At 54.0% G+C, this 19,537-nt stretch overlaps 10 protein-coding genes across 10 annotated transcripts; 4 read left to right on the top strand and 6 right to left on the bottom strand.

Annotated features, from left to right (window-relative positions):
- Nucleotides 1–2,579: 2,579 nt before the first annotated feature.
- VDAG_06299 (tyrosyl-DNA phosphodiesterase domain-containing protein) lies at nt 2,580–5,065 on the bottom strand (the record flags this gene model as incomplete). Its single annotated transcript, XM_009658677.1, has 10 exons — nt 2,580–2,838; nt 2,914–3,119; nt 3,200–3,363; nt 3,422–3,482; nt 3,554–3,627; nt 3,707–3,744; nt 3,853–4,055; nt 4,121–4,193; nt 4,250–4,359; nt 4,424–5,065. 10 exons carry the CDS (start codon nt 5,063–5,065, stop codon nt 2,580–2,582), a joined length of 1,830 nt encoding a protein of 609 aa, XP_009656972.1.
- Nucleotides 5,066–5,594: 529 nt separating this feature from the next.
- On the bottom strand, nt 5,595–7,283 carry VDAG_06300 (uncharacterized protein). The gene has a single exon (XM_009658678.1). It carries the CDS (start codon nt 7,011–7,013, stop codon nt 5,943–5,945), a length of 1,071 nt encoding a protein of 356 aa, XP_009656973.1. The 5' UTR covers nt 7,014–7,283; the 3' UTR covers nt 5,595–5,942.
- Nucleotides 7,284–7,867: 584 nt separating this feature from the next.
- Nucleotides 7,868–9,315, top strand: VDAG_06301 (RING-box protein). Its single transcript, XM_009658679.1, has 6 exons — nt 7,868–7,980; nt 8,108–8,376; nt 8,432–8,510; nt 8,594–8,664; nt 8,730–9,050; nt 9,309–9,315. The coding sequence occupies exons 2-5, from the start codon at nt 8,266–8,268 to the stop codon at nt 8,826–8,828; spliced, it is 360 nt and encodes a 119-aa protein (XP_009656974.1). The 5' UTR covers nt 7,868–7,980; nt 8,108–8,265; the 3' UTR covers nt 8,829–9,050; nt 9,309–9,315.
- On the bottom strand, nt 8,734–9,727 carry VDAG_06302 (microsomal signal peptidase 12kDa subunit). Its single transcript, XM_009658680.1, has 3 exons — nt 9,451–9,727; nt 9,320–9,379; nt 8,734–9,244 (listed from the first exon to the last, which is right to left on the bottom strand). Exons 1-3 carry the CDS (start codon nt 9,499–9,501, stop codon nt 9,056–9,058), a joined length of 300 nt encoding a protein of 99 aa, XP_009656975.1. The 5' UTR covers nt 9,502–9,727; the 3' UTR covers nt 8,734–9,055.
- A 930-nt stretch (nt 9,728–10,657) lies between these two features.
- VDAG_06303 (magnesium transporter ALR1) lies at nt 10,658–12,773 on the top strand. The gene is made up of 2 exons (XM_009658681.1): nt 10,658–11,983; nt 12,055–12,773. Exons 1-2 carry the CDS (start codon nt 10,716–10,718, stop codon nt 12,632–12,634), a joined length of 1,848 nt encoding a protein of 615 aa, XP_009656976.1. The 5' UTR covers nt 10,658–10,715; the 3' UTR covers nt 12,635–12,773.
- Nucleotides 12,774–12,956: 183 nt separating this feature from the next.
- VDAG_06304 (phosphoribosylamine-glycine ligase) lies at nt 12,957–15,353 on the bottom strand (the record flags this gene model as incomplete). The annotated part of the gene is made up of 1 exon (XM_009658682.1): nt 12,957–15,353. One exon carries the CDS (start codon nt 15,351–15,353, stop codon nt 12,957–12,959), a length of 2,397 nt encoding a protein of 798 aa, XP_009656977.1.
- A 259-nt stretch (nt 15,354–15,612) lies between these two features.
- On the top strand, nt 15,613–16,244 carry VDAG_06305 (mitochondrial import inner membrane translocase subunit TIM8). Its single transcript, XM_009658683.1, has 3 exons — nt 15,613–15,730; nt 15,787–15,914; nt 15,978–16,244. Exons 2-3 carry the CDS (start codon nt 15,797–15,799, stop codon nt 16,142–16,144), a joined length of 285 nt encoding a protein of 94 aa, XP_009656978.1. The 5' UTR covers nt 15,613–15,730; nt 15,787–15,796; the 3' UTR covers nt 16,145–16,244.
- Nucleotides 16,245–16,321: 77 nt separating this feature from the next.
- Nucleotides 16,322–17,282, bottom strand: VDAG_06306 (60S ribosomal protein L23a; the record flags this gene model as incomplete). Its single annotated transcript, XM_009658684.1, has 4 exons — nt 16,322–16,615; nt 16,671–16,963; nt 17,031–17,098; nt 17,258–17,282. The coding sequence occupies 4 exons, from the start codon at nt 17,280–17,282 to the stop codon at nt 16,528–16,530; spliced, it is 474 nt and encodes a 157-aa protein (XP_009656979.1). The 3' UTR covers nt 16,322–16,527.
- A 427-nt stretch (nt 17,283–17,709) lies between these two features.
- On the top strand, nt 17,710–18,594 carry VDAG_06307 (uncharacterized protein; the record flags this gene model as incomplete). Its single annotated transcript, XM_009658685.1, has 1 exon — nt 17,710–18,594. The coding sequence occupies one exon, from the start codon at nt 17,710–17,712 to the stop codon at nt 18,592–18,594; it is 885 nt and encodes a 294-aa protein (XP_009656980.1).
- Nucleotides 18,595–18,761: 167 nt separating this feature from the next.
- Nucleotides 18,762–19,450, bottom strand: VDAG_06308 (UTR4 protein; the record flags this gene model as incomplete). Its single annotated transcript, XM_009658686.1, has 2 exons — nt 18,762–19,367; nt 19,424–19,450. 2 exons carry the CDS (start codon nt 19,448–19,450, stop codon nt 18,762–18,764), a joined length of 633 nt encoding a protein of 210 aa, XP_009656981.1.
- Between the last annotated feature and the right edge of the window lie 87 nt (nt 19,451–19,537).

Below are 19,537 nucleotides of genomic sequence, written 5' to 3' on the forward strand. Positions count from 1 at the left end.
ATTACAGCAGACGCACTCTCATTGTACTTACACGCGTCCCTCTCTCCCTACATCGTGACGCTCTGTATTGCTTTCTGTCGGCCAGCAGTGCAGGGTGGACCAGGTTCATGGGATGATCGGCGCAGGCTCGCCTTCTCTCGCCGACGAGGAGCTTTATGCACAGAAGGCATCAGGCATTGCCGAGAAGCATAACAAAAATTCTGCAGCTTCCGCTGAAACCCGATCAGGAGGCACATACATGTACACCACCCATCCACGCGCATCCTCTGAAAACAGTTTCAATGCTGCGGGAAGGGGGAAGAGGGAGCTGTTGAAAAGGGGGCCCATTTCCTGCGCACATCCACTGGAGCAGGACGGTGCCGGGTTGCCGGGCCACTTCTTTGCTGTATCAACTGGATGAGCACGGTGCTTGTTCTCAGTCCTCCAGTCTGTGCCTCGTGCGTCTCTTTTTGCGGCTATCGGCTCCCCCCTCCAAGGTCAGGTTCAAGCTTGGGTACAAGCTCCAAGCAGCTCTGACGAATAGTGCCCGCTGTTCTTGGGTCTAGCGTCTGAGACCGGCCGGCACTTGTCATGACGGAGCCTAACTCTAAAATCGACGCTGGCTGTCAACATTGGGGCCAACACTCGGAAGACGAACCCGGTAGGTTGCGCTACTGCCACGGTTACTGTGAATGCAACGCTGGCTTGGGCTGCGGCATATTCGCCTTCCCCTCCCTCCTCTCCTCTTCCAACACACCTCTTTCTTCTATCCACCCGCCCTCCCATGTAGGGCTCATGTGTCCCCAACTTACACGTTACCTGGACAGATGCCTTGTCGGGTACTGGGCCATGTGTTGCTGCTTCAGTGCCTGCTCAGGTCCATAGGTCCCGACCTCACATCTCCGGGAGGGCGGGTGTTTCGAGACGGAACGTGATCAAGGGGACGCAGGGGACCTGTAGATCCTAGGAGTGGTACATGTACAACGAGTAAGTGGACCACCCACTGTGCAGCCAAGCCAGGCCACAAGGCCGCCAGGGCGGCGCATCACTCTCTTGTCTCTCTCTCTCTCTCTCGAATGCATTAGGTGCATCCTGTCCTTCAACGTGCTCCTTCATTTCATATTCGTCACCACCTGGCATGTTCCGAGATAGGGAGGGGGTCCAGGCAAGGCCAACTTCTAGGACAGGGTAACCGGATGCCCGAGATGGACCGCCAGCATGGCAGCCCTGCGGGTGTTGGGATCAACAGCAGGCGATTAGGTGGATATGGAACCAATGGCGCCAGCACGGAGCAGGCTCCGAGCCCTGCTCAGTCGGATGTATTTTGGTGCCGAGAAGGCGGTGCCGTGACAAACCCGGGGCTTTTTTTCTCATTCATTTGGTCCATGTCGGCCCCAGTCTATCCCAACTTGTTGATATTGGTTTTCGTTGTAAGGCCGTTCTGCTCGTGATCCTCATTTCGAATTCAAGCCGGTGTGTCTATCGAGTTTTGACACGTGTATCCACCCTCGCACCAGACTACCAGGGGTAGCGTCGACCTGCCATTCAGTCGTGCAGCTGAGGAGTCGAGATATAGAAGGACGGGTGCCCTAGTAAATTATGGATGCAGCATGCCCATCTAATGGGCTGTGGATATGTACGACTGTACATGTAAGTATGGTCGTTGGCCCACCTCGTCCTGGCCGACTTGTCACAGGCCATGTCACGTTTCAAGGTATGGGCAGCGGTACATGGTACTCGCAACGATCAAGCACGTCTGGCCACACAAGCGTGAGCAAGCGCCTTTCCAGGAATGTCACCCACCCCCTTGACGAGTAGGACCTTGGCCCGCCTCTCCACGAGCCTTCACGAACCGCTGTCAACAAGCTCCTTGGTGGACTCGTACACTCTTAAGGGCAGGCAGCTAACTATCTGGAGCGGTCTGGCAAGCCTGCGGGGTCCGTACGTTTCGACGCTAGTCTGCACATGCGCCCGCGAGGCTGCGCCCTGCGCTCCCTTTCCCCTCCCCCAACTTTGCAGGGACCCAGATGTACATGTACAGTAATGTCCTGCGGGTAGGGATGTACCGTTCAAGTACGTACACGTAGGTGGGAGGTACATGTACATAGTACGTGAGCAAGGAGGAAATCGCTTGCTGCCTTCAGCCCCGCCCAATGAAGGCTTGTCTCGCCTCGCCGCCGTGACATTACCTCGCACCTGTTCCAAACGCCGCGTACCCTCGACCTAGCACTGATTACTTTTAGCATCCTTGCCGAACTGGCTGTCCCGAAAACGATCTCTAATCATCTGGGACGGGTAGCATGGGTCCTAGCTACGGTATGTGCCAGTACGAACATCAAAGGGCCAAGCCCAGCCCTGGCCAGCTCGCTGCCTTGCTCTGCCACCTGTAGCGGCCAGGCTGTGTGAGGACTATGTACATGTAGGACAATCACATTGCCATCATCGGGGTGTCGTCCAGGTCTGTACTGTACGTAATGCTTGAGCACAAAAGCAACCCAAGCAAGGGTACATGCCCTGCCGCCGCCATAAAGACTCGAGTCTGTTCTCCCTTTCGTTTCGGGCATAATATGTGCCTCATGTTAACTACACTGCGAGACAGCCTAATAGCGCTTCATGAAGAGCCATGGTCGATCAGCAGCCGTGTCATTCGACGAAGCGCCATAAGCCCTTGACGGTGCAACCATGGGTACCGGCACCGCTCCTCGAAATGCCTCTAGCATCTTCCCAGCCTCGCCTGCACCGCTAAGCCCCCCGCTTGAACGATCGCCTGTGTTCCCAGTGGGGACGAGGACGCCACATTCCCAGTTTCGGCACGTGAGTTTTGCCCTGCCGGATCCCCGCTCTTTCGTGAGTCGACCCCTGTACAAGATGTCCAAGTCAGTCAGGGGCGAGACGCGTACACTAAACGTCCAGATGTGGCATGCTGCGACTCACCACGCGCTTTCCGACAGATTGGCACTCCCGACGTAGGCCCATCCCGCTCCTGGGTCGTCTTGGCCACCTGTACCGTTGGGCTGCACAAAGATGATTTTGTCGTGCATGAGAACTCCGCGTCTTGTACTGATTGCATCTCGAAGCATGTCTCGTGGGAACGTCGCAGAGCCCCACCACTTCTCTTGGAAACAGATTGTGCCGCCAGCCTATGGCACATATAGTTAGCCGCATATGATCCATAGAAAGTCGGCGCGAGCACCTCTCCAGTCGAGCTGAGTTCACTTACAGCCTTGCCGCCTCGGCTTTTAGCGACTGTGTCTTCCGTGGGAAAGTATATCCGCATCTTAGCCCCAAGCGCCTTATCACTGTCTGTCGCAGTCGCAGCGAGAGCGGTCTTCGTGTTCCGTCGGCTTGGCTGGTCCACTCCATCCTTTTGACCGTCGTTTAAGCCTGGTGGAAGGTAAGAGCCTCGTGAACCAATGGAAGAACAGGTATCCGTTTGACGTACCTTGGCACGCCGTGTATATCGTCTTGATAAACGAATTATCGATCGAACCCAGTGATGACGTCTGTACGTATGAAATCGTCAGATTTGTCCATCGAAAGACCTCTCTGAATGCCTGTGGTCATGTTTCCTCACCACATAGTCAACGGAGATAGGCTTATCGGTTGACAAGCCCATTGAATGCACGGCACGACTCAAACCATGGTATCCTACGCCAAGTTGTCAGAACCCAGTAGTCAGTGAGCCTTGTGAAAAAGGCATCACGATGTAGAAGACAAGATGCCCTACCTGTCTCCCCAGATAGCTGGTCTGTGTGGCCTCCAGCACTGCCAGCATTGATCAGCAAAAAGCAGTGACACGAGGCTCCAAGCCAGATCATGAATCTCGCGAAAAAAGAAATGCAGCGTAGGCCGTGAAGGGCCGTGAAAGCTTACATGGTGTGAATGAACCGGTAGCGCTCCGTCTCAGTGAAGTCGAAGTTATCGAGGCTCTTGACCAGACTCTCGTCCAGTCCCTGTGCCCGAAGGAAGCGTCGCAGCTCTGTGCCAAAGGAAACTCCCGCGGCATCATGACCTCGGATTGCATCTCTATCCTCTGGGGCTTGAACGATTCGTGGAAGATCAATGAGAAAAACAATCTATACTGTCAGCAGACTGGTCCGTAGATGAAGTGTGAGGCCGAATCTCTTTTGATGGAACTTACGTTCTCGAGCACTCCCGTCTCTCCCCAGTCGTAAGGAACCAGGTTACCAGATGGTACAACAATGCGCAAGTGACTGGCAATTGTCAGTAAACCGTGAGAAGTATTCGTGCGGAGAGGCCAGTCGATTACTTTGGGTACTTCAACAGTTGCAACTTCGAATGCATACAGCCAATGCCGTGCATGGGAGGAAAGCAGAGTTTGATTCGGCTGCTGGGTACGTTGGCCCTCAATGTCTCTTGCTGCAATATGGTCAGCAACTGAACACTTGACCTTGGTTGAGAGCACGCTGAACATGGGTCATACCTCGGCGCCGTTCTTTGCATACGCAATGAATACCATCCTGGTTCTGGCAGTGTCGACTTTGGACAGGAACCAGGGCTCATCCCACTGGAAAGATGACACGACAGCTAGCTCGAGCTTGTCCTTCTCGAGGACTTCTTCAATCTTGATGTCGTCATCTGTCCGCGGACAACCATGCACCCACGTTCTTTTGACGACTCCTCTCGGGAAGCGTAGCTCCGGCACTTGGCGCGTGGCTTGGTTTCCATTCGAGGCCGTGACACCCATTGAGATCGAAGCTGGCGCATCCTGTCTCAACATAGTTGGATCATTCGACCCTGGTGTTGCTGGTGTTCTCAGCCGTTTGCCTTGCGGCCCATCGAGCGAGGCATCTTCAGCCGTTCGTTTGCGAAGCCGCTGTAGGCGCGCCTCTTCCATTTTCTTCCTGTCCATCAACCATGATTCCGGACCAGCGACCTTGACTATCTGGTCAAGAGGCTTGGTGCCTTTGGGTGTAGGCTCTTGCTCCGAGGTTCTGGGGTCTTCTGCCTCCTGCTTTAGAGATGATGCGATTGCAGCTTTGAGAGCCTCATCTTCGTCATAATCGCCATTGACATCTTGGTAAGAAGTTTCTCCAGGTTTCTGGTTCGGTGATGGCGAAGCCATCTTGGTTTTGAATTTTCCGAGACCTAGCCCCCGTTCTCGAAGGTTCGTTAATGGCAATGATGGGTTATGACTTCTTGCCTGCGTGGGAGGCGGGCAAAAATTGGACCAGGCGTACGAGTACTTCGGATGTGGAAGAGAGTACTCTGAGCTCTACTAGTGCTCAAAATACGCTGACCGGCGAGATAATTATTGGATCAGGTGGCCTTGGTTTTACATGCGAGAGAGCAAGACCATGTGCGAGGCTTGGATGAGGATTTGTGACCCCTGGCGAAGGTGGTCTACACGTCCCTAGGTACACATGCGCCACATCAAACGCGACTTGACCACGAGACCACGTGACATCATTTTTGCCCAATGTCAAAGCAATTCCTCACATTCACAGGGACAGGAGAAACTGTCTCATGCTTTCGACGTGATGGGACCATCGATCCACCGACCAAGCGCTAAGTCTCTAGACTGCAGTAATTTTACTGAGAATACATTACTGACATCATACGACTTGAAGCAGCTTGTCATGCAGTCGCAACGTCCAGAGGGAAAAATAAATTGATAAGCATTGTATACAATAGCAGTTTCGCTGTCCTTGTCAAAACCTGACCATCGCGTGGCTAAAGTGCACAAGCGAGCACAAAGGAGACACGCTGTACGATGCGCCCTGGAACAATGTACCAAGCCTTGCCTGATTGACATTCCGTCATAGTAATGAATCCGGGTCTCAGATGTAGAGATCAGTCCGACGCCAGCCACCATGATCCTCCCATGCAAGCCAAAAAAAGATCCTTAACCCTTGCACCGCAGTGAGAACAATCATGTGCTGCAAAGCTTTCCCACGAAGACTGTCGTAGATGAACAGAGACATGAAATCAGGAGATTCAAATCAAGACAGTTTAAGAATTCGCCTCAAGTCATCCTCCATTGCTAGCAAGCCCGCAGGCCGGCTGGCAGGCGCGGAAGAACTCACCAAGGCCTCGTTTGGGGGGGCTGGATGCATTGTTTCTGAGCCCGAGTTCTTGGGCCCGAAAAGGTATTTCTTCAGGGCTTCTGTTGGGTCTTCGTGAAGCTGCGACGGCGAGACTCCACTGTTTGTAGGTTCCGGGACTGGGCCGCGTGCTGCGCGTATGCGGTCTTGATAGGGAGTGGAAAAGGCAGGCCCAACCGGCCGTCCTGGAACACCGTCAAGCTCTGCCATGGGGATACCGGACGAGGAATGCTGCTGGAAAGGCTTGTCCCTAGGCAATCCGTAATGCTGTCGAGGCATTGTTTGAGATCCTTGAGGCATAGCGGCGGGAGAAAACAGGTTTCGGCTGGTAGAGGCATCGCTGACGAAGCTAGGGCGACGAGCCTTCTCCTTCTCCGCACGATCGGCTCTGAACATAGCCTCTAGTGGTGACTCACGCGCCTCGTTGGCTAGTGGCCGCTGCGGAGTCGGCATTTCTGGCTCCGTAGCGGGCGGAGATGGCTGTTGCTGGGCATCCTGGTGGCGAGTCTGCGTACTAGGCGATCCAGCAAATGACTTATAAAAACTTGGTATCGGCAAAGCAGATGGCGCCGGAGAAGCGTGGAATGTAGCGCCAGCAAAAGCGGCCGAAGACGGCAGCTTGGTTACGGCGGCGCTGTTCGGAGTGGTCTGGCGCGCAGTTCGTGCGAAGTCGGGAGAGGCTGTCGATTGCTTGGGACGAGCCTTGTTGTGACTACCTTGGTTGGTGGCATTTTGATTGTTATTGCGTGCGCGCGAAGCTCTCGCAGAGCCCTGCTGGAAAGCAACAGGCTGCATATCAAATGCGGGAGAGCCCGACTTTTGAGGTGTGGACGGTTGAGGGCCCTGATCATACCCCATCTTCGAAGTCACTGGCAAGTCGTTCTCAGACGCATACATCCTCTGCAAAGCGGGTTTGCCGTTATTTCGGGCGGCGCGACGGCGCGACGGCGTAGGTTTCGCCTGCTCCATTGCTGTACTGGATTTCGGAGCAGGTGTTGCAAGACTTGATGATATGGAAGAGCCAAGTTCGCCGAGGAAGGCGAAGGTCGCTCGAGGCAACGGAGCTGACGTTTTGGGTGTTAGGAGGCGCCCAGTTCGTGCGGGGGAAGGCAGTCTCGGGCGCGCGTTTGTTGCGCCGGTTGACGATGCACGTGAGTGTTATGGGATGCCCGGCTGATGTCGAAATGAGATGGATATGTCGGTGATTGTGATGTAGGCGCAAAGAATCCTGCTCATGGTGGAGAGGCAAGACGTTGGGTTGGAGGCAACCCTTGACACGGAAGTAGGCTGTGGGAGTAGCCAAGCAGCCCTGTTGGTTGACGAAAGCGGATGTTGAACGCAGATGACAGGATGTGCATGTATGTAATGTGGGGCCGAGGGGTAAAATAGGCGGTATGCTGGTTCAGCTTGGTGACGTGGGTTAAGAGCAAGGCTGGCATGGCACGTGACCGACAGCCAACCTTGTCGTCCCGTCCCCTCTGCCAAGCACCTGTCTGTGGAAAATGCACAGATTCTGCCCAGGGCAGGTATTCTAAATCCTCTCTAGTAAGGTAGCAGTCATAGTTAGACAAATCAACTCCCTCCCGTCATCGAGCAACCCAGGAAGATGAGACCATGAGGTAGTTGTAGCCTATAGACATACGCACTATACAAAAAAAATAACATGCCTGCTAGCAGAAGGGCGTGTGTTCTGGTTTCCTGCGTAGACAGGCAGGCACATTGGAACTGAAAGGTTTCGTTTTGGCACTGTGCTCTAAGCACCCTATTGGGTAGGCGACAAGTTCACGTTCCCCCCTCCAAAAGAGAGGACCTTGAGTAGCAGTGACCAAAGCAGGTGCCTCCATCCAGCTTGCCCAAAGAGCGCCTCCTCGAACACACCAGCAACATTTGACCAGACAAGCTTTCCTCTTGCTACCTACCTAGGTACCTACCTTAGGTACGTAGGCTCAGAATTCCCAACTTGATTCGTCCTTGTCCCTTCCCTATAGGCGTCACGCCGTCCGACAGCAGCTGGCAATCGTCCCCCGCGAGTCGCTCCGAGCTTAGCTTACCTAGTCCTCTAGACCTTGAGGGAACTTCCTGGACCCTGACTTTGATCCATACCTCCCTCTATCCAGCGACGAAATCCATACGGTTCTTGTTACGATATTCGTATCACACTTTACGGCAACTTTAACTCACCCGAACACATCAGCAACCCCCGCAGAGTCACCAGCGAATCATGGCCGACGTGGACATGACGGACGCTCCCGTCCAGGCAGTCGCTACGAAGAAACCCAGCGGTTCAGAGGGAAAAGCCACCGATGGAAAGAAGCGCTTTGAGGTCAAAAAGGTTGGTTCGCACAGCCTTTGCAGACAACACACGCTTGGCTGACTTACGCTATTAGTGGAATGCTGTTGCGTTGTGGGCTTGGGATATTGTTGTCGACAACTGCGCCATCTGCAGAAACCACATTATGGATCTTTGTAAGTTTTATATCTGGCAGAGGCAGACGTGACTCCGACAGACTTCTCGAAACTGGTCCGCTAACAACAACCGTCTCGTCCAGGTATCGAGTGCCAGGCCAACCAAGCCTCGGCGACCAGTGAAGAGTGCACCGTGGCTTGGGGAATATGCAACGTGAGCAGTGCCCGCTTTCTGGACTGCCTCATACTACGGAAGGGGTATCGCTGACGAAGCTATAGCACGCCTTCCACTTCCATTGCATATCGCGATGGCTCAAGACTCGACAAGTATGCCCTCTAGATAATCGTGACTGGGAATTTCAGAAATATGGCCGTTAAGGAGAGATGGGTCATTTGCCTAAGGGCCCGTCGGCAGGAAGCACGCAGGCAGAGAACGTACATCTGATGGGGCAGCGGCAACAATGGGAGGTGGCAACAACGAGGGCGGAAGAGCATGATATCATGGACCAACAAACAGCCAGCACGAATAGCGCTTCTGGCACGACGGAACTCGCGTACTTTGATATGAACCACTGGCAACTTCTCATCTGTTTTACTCCCGCTCGTCATCCCGTCTTCTCCACGACTGTGATGTCGCCGACAGCACCTTGTGGTTCCAGCCACTTCACTGGGTGCCGGTTGTAGAATGGCCAGGGTGGCACGACAACAAGGAACGTCAGCGCCGTGCCGCCTAGCCCAATATAGACAGCCAGCTTGATATCTTGGAGGATGAAGCCGACGATGAACGTGAGTACCTGGAACACAAAGACGGTGTGATCAGCAAATGGTGGCCATCAAGGTTGGTCTCAAGAGGCAAAGGCGAGACGTACCCCGAACGCAGAGAGCAGAAAAGTAGACAAGAGCTCGGCCTTCTTTTGTCCTTCAAAGTCCTGTTGGTGACGCAGATGGGTCAGCGGGAGGGAGCGCCAAGGATTGGACTGATCCGTCTATGACAACATACAATCTGGCCCTCGGCGAGATCCCGAACTTGGTCCAGAATCTGTTCAGCCATGGCGATGCGACCTTGCGTCAGGCAAGATCGGGAGTTGTCCGTAGAAAGTGGACAAGAAGCGGTAATACAACGAGAAGCCAGGCGATCAAGATTCAAACTGTTCTTCCCAGAAGTGCCCCGAGGTAGCTTGAGAATTGAGAATCGGATGCAACAACCTGTTTCGCGATGCGGTTGCAGGGCGGGCGTGCTGCAACGTGGTGTTCCTTAGGTAAGCGATGCTTGTGATGCTGTCTGGACCAGTGGCTAGCTTGCCTTGGGTGGTGCACAGTATGAACTCGTACCGACGGAGGCCCATAATTATTCCTCACACCAAGATGACGACGCATCGGACATGTTCCGAGGCATGTCCCAACCGCGGAACCTGCCCGAGAGCCTTACGCAAGTTAGGCAGTTCCTGGCTAAATTTTCTGGCCTCCCACCTGTTTGGAGAGGGATATCAGCCCCAATGAAAGACGTCCGTCCTTTGACTTCGACATTTCGTTGCTTCACTCTTTCCACTCCCCTCCGTTTTGTCTGCACCACCCAGTCTCTTGACCTCAACTGCAAACACAACAACCGCATCAGTTGCCAATTTTGTCGTTTCTCCGATCCACGCACTCCTCGGGGTTATCGAGTCCAGAGAAGGTCTAGCTGTTGTTTGGCACTCTGACTCTGGTCCGACATCACAATCACCTCAAACGCTACGACTGAACTCTTCTGGCTTCACGACGCCCACACGTCCGCGTCGAATTGAACACAGAAGGTCGCAAGACCCAACAACACATCTCTAGTCATCAGAATACCACCAAGTTGGCTTCACTCGCCCCGCTTCAGCTCTTCTCTACCCGTTCGCTCCTAGGTCCTGGATTCTGGGTCTACAGTGGAGTGAACAAGAAGCCGCCTTAAGTAGACTTCGCCCGACAATCGCGACGGAACTCTGCAGCAACAAACCCAAGTACCCTGACCGTCGCCTCGGCAGAACACGACGCCTGCCTTGGGTCTGGACAGCGAAGCATACCCACGATCTATGCGCGCAGTGCGCTACAGCTGTAGCCAGCTACCCGCCAGCGATATTCGCTTCGGCTAGTCAAGTTATGGGAGCCAACATCTGAGTTCAGACGCAGGGGCTCCTGACGGCACAATTCGATCAAACGCTGCTTAATCGTTGGATTCTATCTTACAACACCAACTCTCACGACCCCGACTCCATCACCGACCCCATCTGGGTTTACAAAATGTCGGATCACGAGGAAAACGGCTCCGATGTGGCCTTCAAGACGCCTATCCCTGAGCTGGATGATCACAGACATCAGCCGCCCTCCTCTCAGCAACATGAGCGGGTCCGTCGAGGTACCTTCGATTCGCTCTACGGTGCTCGTCTACTGGCCGCCGACGATGACCGGGCACCGGACAATACCAAAAATCGAGTGAAAGGCTCAGAGGAGGCAATCTTGGACGACGAGATCGATCAGGCATCACCCACTGCCCGGCGCCCGCGGCGGCCTACGGTGGAGACCATTGGCGAGCAGCGTTCGATCTCGCCTCCCAACTCTGTCAAGGCCTTTGCTGAAGCTCGCCGTCGCGAACGTGACATGTCTTTTTCGGAACCGAGACCTGATGATACTGAACTACATCGAGCTATTTCCATTGCCAGTCGTCGAAGCAGGCCGCGCACTGTGGATGATGATGCCGTCAGTATGGACTCGAATCACACAGCCGAGGAAGACGTTTGCTTTCCACTTCAGGACAAGGGCAGGAAGGATCAGTTGTATATTGATTTCGACTACCTGGAGAACTTCTTGCAGTCTGAGTCTGCTGCACGTGCTCTCAGCAAACAGGAGACTGTGGACAGAAGCTTTGCGGATTTACGACCCCAAAATTCCACCTGCGCCCCTGATGGGATCCAGTTGGCCACTCTAGATGGAGACATCCTTGACATGCCGTCCGAGTCATCGATGGTGGACGACAACAAGGAAAAGCCCACCCTGGCCGATGAGTCAAAGGCTCCTCAGCAGCCGCCCATTGACAAGAACCGTTTCAGCTTCTTCTCCTCGGCTTGGGAGTCCACCATCCATGCTCAAGACTTTGGTGACCTGGTTCTTCCAGGAGAGGATGTTCGGGGGTTGTTCGCTTTGCCGCCAAACGAATCAGATGGTGTCTGGTGGCTCAATGTCAACAACCCAACAAAAGAAGAAGTTCAAGCCATTTGCAAGGCATTCGGAATCCACCCTCTTACGATTGAGGATATCACCACTCAGGAAGCGCGCGAAAAGATTGAGCTTTTCCCTTCCTACTACTTTGCGAGCTTTCGCTCGTTTCAAACAGTGGAAGAAGACGATGGGCAAGAGTATGAGCCGTTCAACATCTACGTTGTTGTGTTCAGAGAGGGGACTTTGAGCTTCAGCTTTCAACCAAATGCTCATGCTTCCCACGTCAGGAAGAGGATTGCTTTGTTGAAGGATTATGTTGCTCTTAGCAGTGACTGGATTTGTTACGCGATGATGTAAGTCTGTCTGTTGCCCAGAACAATACTCCCTAGCAAGGCTAACCATTCATTGTCTTCTTATTGAACAGTGACGACATTGTTGATTGCTTTGCACCAATCATTCGAAAGATTGAGCTGGAGGCTGACTCGATTGAAGATGAAGTTTTCGTCATTCGCGAAGGCGATTCAAGCGTCTTCCTCCGGTCCATCGGGCGAGTGCGCAAGAACTGCATGGCATTGATGCGTCTGCTTGGAGGAAAGGCTGACGTACTCCGTGGTTTCACCAAACGCTGCAACGAAAACTACAAGGTGACACCTCGGATGGATATTGGCTTGTACCTCGGCGATATACAAGATCACGTGGTTACGATGGTCACAAACCTCGGACACTTCGAGAAGATCCTTTCTCGTTCTCACAGCAACTACCTTGCACAGCTATCCATCAACAACATTGCACAGGGAACAGACACCAACCGGGTGCTAAGCAAGATCACTTTTCTTGCCTCAATCCTGGTGCCGATGAACCTCGTAAGTGGTTTGTTCGGCATGAATGTTCGCGTGCCTTTCCAGGATGGTCCGAACGTGATTCCATTCTTCACCATTATGGGCAGCCTGTTCTTCTTCTGTATCGTCATCTTGGTGTGGGCTCGTAGAGCCAGGTACATATGACGGCGTGGTAAGAAGCCACTACACCCTTCCATCAGTTCGTGCACACATACACTCGATGATCCGGCATGCGAATGTTTCAGCTGCTTGATAAAAATTAGAAACACTTTCCTAGGTATCAAATATACGCTCTCAATAAAACAAAAAAAAAAAAACTCTGTCTGCCGCGGAGCCTTGAGGACCAAGGCAACGTAGATGTGACATCAAGTCAAGACATGCACACTTAGTACAGGGCGTGCCGCGTTCTCATCCAATCTCTCCATGTTTTGGTCTTGCTTGGGATAACCCCTAATTGCGCTTCACAGACGTTGTTCAACTCCACTGCTCATGACTCCCACACCACAGAGTTCAGGTTTGTCATGACACAAGCCTCACCGTCTCGCTTCACAAGCCGCCCAATTCGGGAGACCTTTTCACCCGCAGCCTCCAACGCTGCTACAGTATCCTTTACTTGATCCACGCCAACGGCCACTACCATACCGATGCCCATGTTGAATGTGCGGCACATTTGTAGCGCCTCGACATTACCACTGATCTTGAGCCACTTGAAGACGGCCGGCACTTGCCATGACGTCAAGTCTATCTCGGCAGCGAGTTCGTCTGGCAGCATGCGAGGTACGTTGTCGATCAAACCTCCACCGGTGATGTGTGCGAGTCCCTTGACAAGCCCCTTTTCGACAACCCCGCGCAAGCTCTTCACATAGATTCGTGTCGGTGTCAGGAGATTCTCGCCCACGCTCCGACCTTGGTCCCACGGCGCCTGGTCGGAATATTGCAGTCCTTCGCGTTCCACAATTTTGCGAACGAGTGAGAACCCATTCGAGTGCACGCCACTTGAAGACAGTCCCAGAAGAACATCTCCCTGTGCCATGTCCTGGGTACGCGGAAGTCGGTGGCGGCCAGTCATGACGCCAACGGCGCAGCCCGCCGCATCATAGTCATCCTTCTGGTACATGCCTGGCATCTCAGCAGTCTCTCCGCCGACCAGCGTGCAGCCCGCATCGATGCAGCCCGCCGCCACACCCTCAACGAAGGATGCCGCCGTGCTGAGGTCCAGCTTGCTGCAGCCATAGTAGTCAAGGAACATGAGAGGTCGCGCACCCTGAACCACCAGGTCGTTCACATTCATGGCGACCAAGTCGATGCCCACCGTGTCATGTTTCCCCATCTTCTGCGCAATGAGCAGCTTGGTACCCACGCCGTCGATGGCACCAACAACAATCGGAAGCTGTCCATCATCCGTCTGGATGCCGCACTTGGCCAAATCTACCTCACCTCCAAAGCCTCCAATCTCAGCATCTGCACCAGGCTGTCTTGTGGCCCTCACAGCCTTCTTGATACGCTCTACAAAGTCATTGCCGGCGTCGACGCTCACGCCAGCGGCGGCGTATGTGAGCGCCTCCTTAGCCCCGGTTTTGTTTCGAAAGGCGCGGTGAGCGATGTCCTTGCGGTAGTACATCTTGTCGAACTGGATCAGCTTGATACCCTCCTGGTATGCCTTGTTGACCGCTGCCTCCAGGGACTCGGCAGCTGTCGCGTTGACGGCAATGACCCGACCGCCCGCAGTCTGGAGCTGGCCTTCCGCCGTGAGGACTGTTCCGGCGTGGAAGACAGTGATGTCAGGCGAGCTTGACGCCTGCACATTCATCGGCGTGCCCTTGGCGTAGGCGTCGGGATAACCTCCAGCGGCGACAACGACGGTAGCGCTGAATTTTGGCTCGATCTTCACCTTGACGCAATCGAGGCGAGCTTCGTGTGCCGTGCATGCGAGCATGATTTCGGCAAGATCGGTATCGGCGGACAGAAGCGGCAGCACAGTTTGCGTCTCCGGGTCGCCGAAGCGGACATTGTATTCTAGCGTCTTGGGTCCGTCGGGGCCGATCATGAGCCCAGTGAACAGGACGCCCCTGAAGGGCATGCCGTCTTGACGCATGCCTCGAATGGTAGGCTGCACAACATCATCTTCGATGCGTTTGATCAATGCGTCCGTGGCAATGGTGGTGGGTGCGTAGCAGCCCATACCGCCGGTGTTCGGGCCCTGGTCTCCATCTCCGATCCGCTTGTGGTCTTGCGCCGGAGGCAGTGAGATGGTGTGGGTACCGTCGCTGAAAGTGAGAATGCTGAGCTCGTCGCCGGTCAGGTATTCTTCGATGACGACCTCCTGTCCCGCATCTCCAAAAGCCTTGTCGACCATGATCTGCTTCAGAGCAGCCTTCGCCTCGTCTTTGGTAGCGGGGATAATGACACCCTTGCCAGCGGCGAGTCCGGTGGCCTTGATGACGACATTATGCGAGATGCGATCGAGATATGCGAGAGCCTGGTCGAAGTCGGAAAAGTTCTCGTAAGCGGCGGTGGGAATTCCATGCTTCTTCATAAAGTCCTTGGAGAAAGTCTTGCTGCCCTCCATGCGAGCGGCCTCCTTAGAGGGACCGAAGCAGGGAATCGCAGCGTCGCGGAAGTACCCTTCGACGCCATCGACGAGAGGTGCCTCCGGGCCAGGAACGACCAATGTGATTGCATTGGACTTGGCGAATGCGACGAGCGCCGGGTAATCGTTCGCAGCAACGGAGGAGACATTGGTGGTCTTGGGACAGGTCGCAGTGCCACCATTGCCCGGAACCGCAAAGATGGCCTCGACGGCGGGGGACTGGCTCAACTTCCAGGCGAGCGCATGTTCGCGACCGCCATTACCAATCAGCAAAATCCGCATGGTAGAAGCCATCGCGATGGTTGGCAAAATTTGAAGCGATATCGGTAGGTTGAGTGATGGAGGGGTGGCTTGGGGGACAAAAAAAAATTCCCCCACTTGCCTGATTGTGTTGAAGGGTGCGGAAGCAAGCGGGAATTGAACTACCCCTCAGTCAACCCCACATTGCGATAGATAAGAAGATAAGATATGGATAAGCAACTCACTTGATGACTGAGCTTCATGGGAGCTTGGTTGACGGCCTGAGGTGCAACCAGACCTGGTGTCGCGGCGTTGAATCCTGTGACAACCTCCTATTGCTCCAAGGTCTCACATCCTCACCAAACGCAACAACAACAACAACAACAACAGCACCCTCAAGCCTTCCGCAGTATCAACTGAGCTTTCTTAGCGTAAGTTTCCTGATTTTGTTCAAGCATAACTCTGATTGACACCCAGTTCCTCTCAGATCTGCCAAAATGGACGCCTCGCGACAAGGAATCGAAAACTCAGACCTCGAGAAGCTCAACGACAAGGACAAGCAGGAGCTTCGTCAGTTCCTTGCCAACGAGTCGCAAAGATCGCAGATCCAGTCCCGTGCGTATCTTACTGCCTATGGCCGATTGTCCCTGCAGATACAGGTGTACTGACCTGTCGCAGAAACACATGCGCTCACCGAGATCTGCTGGAAAAAGTGTGTTACGGGCTCCATTCGAGGATCCAAGCTGGACAATGGCGAGGAGAAATGTCTAGCAAATTGCGTCGACAGGTTTTTGGACGTCAACTTCTTGACCATGAAGCACCTGAACAGCATGCGCTCTGGTTAACAATTTTTTTTGTACAAAAACATGAAGAATCACTGTACTATTAAAACTGGAAGATCTTGTGTACCAAATTAACGACACTCGTCACATGTACAGTCCAAAAGAGCTCTAACATCACCCTGTGGGTGAGACGTGCACAAATTATAGGCGTATGTTCACCGCAAATCATGTTACAGAAACTCAGCGATTCGGCGTTCATGTGGATTGTGGACGTGTTTTCGGTACGCGTGCCGACTACACTAAATCGACGTGTCGATTGTGTTTGGGTGCCTATGGTGTTGCCACACCAGGCGTGTAAAATGACAACCTGTGACGCCCTATGCCCATGCTTTGCGAGTGAAAGTCCTCCACCGAACAGACCGAACAGACCCATACCGATCACCTTTTTAGACGAGGGCCAGCTTGGTGGCAGCAATGTCGAGAGCGTCGACATCGGGCGTAAGGCGGGCGTAGGCCTTCTTGGAACCGTCGGGACTTCACCTTAGTTAGTCATGGGCAGCGCTGACTTGGGGTTGATTCCAGCACATACCGGACGAGGGTGTTGATCTTGACAGTGTCAATGTCGTAGAGCTTCTTCAGGGCCTGCTTGATCTGGGCCTTGTTCGCCTTGATGTTGACGATGAAGACAAGGGTGTTGTGCTCCTCGATCTTCTTCATGGCGCTCTCGGTGTTGAGAGGGTGGATGATGACCTTGTGCTCATCGAGACGGGGCTCGTGAGGGATCGACTTGCGGGGGTACTTGGGCGAGCGCGAGACCTGGAGGGTCTTGGGCAGGTGGAAGCTGGTCGTGTACCTGACCTTGGTCTTCTTCTGGGAGTTGGTCTGCGCATCGAGCGTTAGCGGACCGCATCAGATATACACTCGGTAGGACGGCGGTGCCTGCACTTACACCCTTGAGGGCAGCCTTAGCAGCAGCGTTGGCCTGCTTGGAGCCCTTGGGCGCCTTGGAGGCGCCACCTAGATTAGAGAAGAAGCATCAGCAATCGCTCTGTGAAGAACTCGCAAAGTCTGCTGCTGCATGATGCCCCGGCAAGTGGTGTCGAAAATGCCGGAGTAACGAATTGGTGCGGCGGCGCATACTGCGCCAAAAAGGATTTAGAGATCAGGTTGTATTACCCTTGGTCTGCGTCTTGGGAGCCATTTCGACGGTGTTGCTGGACGTGTTAGGCGGGTTGGGCGTGTCGGTTGGTGTCGAGGTCAGTCGCTGAAGGGGAACTTTTTTTCTCTTTCACGCAAACGAGTGAAGTTTGTGTGTCGATATTGGACAGGCCGCTAGGGCAGCGGAGAGGGCCCGCCTATCGAGAATTGTGATTGGTAGATATGATGATGGAGCGGGACTGAACCACCGAGTCACGTGAGTGTCCTCAACCCGCTTCAAATTGCTTTCCTGACGTAAGCAATGTCCGTGGGATGCTAAGCTGGAGGGAGACCAGGCAAACATACTGGTCCATAGGTACGATAAGAAGGCTCATTTTTCACCTCTCGAACTCCAGGAGCTCAAGTGCAACACCAGCTTTCGCTGTTTCACATACCGCCAGCAAGCTTTTGTCGCGCCTTACTCGCCCAGTATGGCGAGGAAACAGAGACAGGCACCCACAAGCTTGTCTCAAGGCCGCCCCCCAACCCTACAGCGCAAAGTTCATTCGATATCCAGGAAAGAAACTCGGACGCTCATCAACGCCCACCACACACTTCAGAAGAGACGGCAACAGGCCATCTCGCGCAATGACAGTGTTTTAGTGGCAGCTATAGAGGCAGAGATTTCGTCCCTTGGCGGCATCGCAGAGTATCAACGGGCCAGTCTTCAAGGGCAGAGAAACGATAGGGGCGGCGACAGCTCCAAAGTACTTCTTGAGTGGTTGAAGCCTGCTATCACGCCTTTGAAGGCGGCTTCATCGGTACCAGACCAACGCTTTCGCATGCTCGAGGTGGGAGCACTGAGCACAGAAAATGAATGCTCGCGAAGTGGCTTGTTTGAGATGAAACTCATCGATCTCAACAGTCAACACGACGATATCCTTCAACAAGACTTTATGGAACGCCCTTTGCCGACGAAAGACAGTGAACGCTTCGAAATCATCTCACTCAGCCTGGTCCTCAACTACGTTCCCGACCCTGTCCTACGGGGTCGAATGCTGCATCGCACCTTGGCATTCCTACGTGAACCACGGATCGACCTGCCTGGGGAAGGCAGCGCAATATTTCCGGCACTGTTTCTCGTGCTTCCTCGTAGTTGTGTGCACAACTCGCGATATTGTACACTCGAGCGGTTGACTGAACTCATGGCTCTGCTGGGCTACACGTGCATACAGACCAAGTACACCAACAAGCTGGCGTACTTCCTTTGGAGGCGGACGGAGCCACCTCGGAATCCCTTGCCGATTTTCCCCAAGAAAGAGGTTAATGCCGGGGGCGATCGCAACAACTTCGCCATTGTTCTCAATAAAGCATGAATTACTGGCGTCAAATTCATCTACCTGCAGACTATCTGTCGCTGCAGCATCGGTGCTTCTACATTGCCCTGATGCAGAGTATGCCATGAGAAGCATGCTCAAACTAGGATGCGGGGCAGAGGGATACTGCGAAACTTGACTGCGTGCCTGACTTGGCACTAAGGGCTCTACGAAGATTCGTTTCGCTTCCCACCGACGGCCAGGCCCTCAAAGGTTCGAACGGCCTGGCCCTCACCCACATGGCATTCCGGTAGCGGGGCGTTGCCCGGACGCACCACGACAAGACTGTGCATTCCAGCTGCTCGTGCGGCGGTAACTTCATCCACGTTGTCGCTCAAGAAAAGCCATTCCTGGGGTTGAGTGTCGGGATATCTGGAGAGAATGCTCGTATAGCTGCTAGATTCCATCTTCATCCCGGCGTTGACCGTGTCGAACCAGTCCGAAATGATGGGAATTAAGTTGGGCGGTTGGGCATTGGTATGCCCAAAGAGAAGCTTCTGCGCAGGAACCGAACCGGACGAGTAGATTATGAGCTTGATGCCAGCATCGTGCCAGGCCCGCATGCTCAGAGAGACGTCTGGAAAGAGAGGGGCTTTGATCTCCCCTGATTCATAGCCTGCTAGCCAGAGGTAGCCTTGCAAGGCCTTGAGGTATGAGACCTTGACATCACGCTTGACAAGGTCCGCAACGTGGGCCTCGAAAACTGGCCGTGAAGACGCTGCTGGCTCAGGGAAGGCGTTGCGATACGGCGCAAAGTCTGGACTATCCCACTTCTTGTCTAGAGTCGCAGGCAGGGCTTGAAGTGCGTAAGGGAACTGAGCAAAACCACGTTGTCAGCTGTGCCATGTCCGCTCATATTCTGCCTTGCCATGCCATGTGAGGCGGTGAGTTGGTCGAGCGGCCCAGGCGGCGTAGACCAGATATCGGCGAAGGACCTACCAGG

The sequence above is a fragment of the Verticillium dahliae genome, genomic scaffold (assembly GCF_000150675.1).
Source record: "Verticillium dahliae VdLs.17 supercont1.12 genomic scaffold, whole genome shotgun sequence".
Classification (NCBI taxonomy): domain Eukaryota; kingdom Fungi; phylum Ascomycota; class Sordariomycetes; order Glomerellales; family Plectosphaerellaceae; genus Verticillium; species Verticillium dahliae.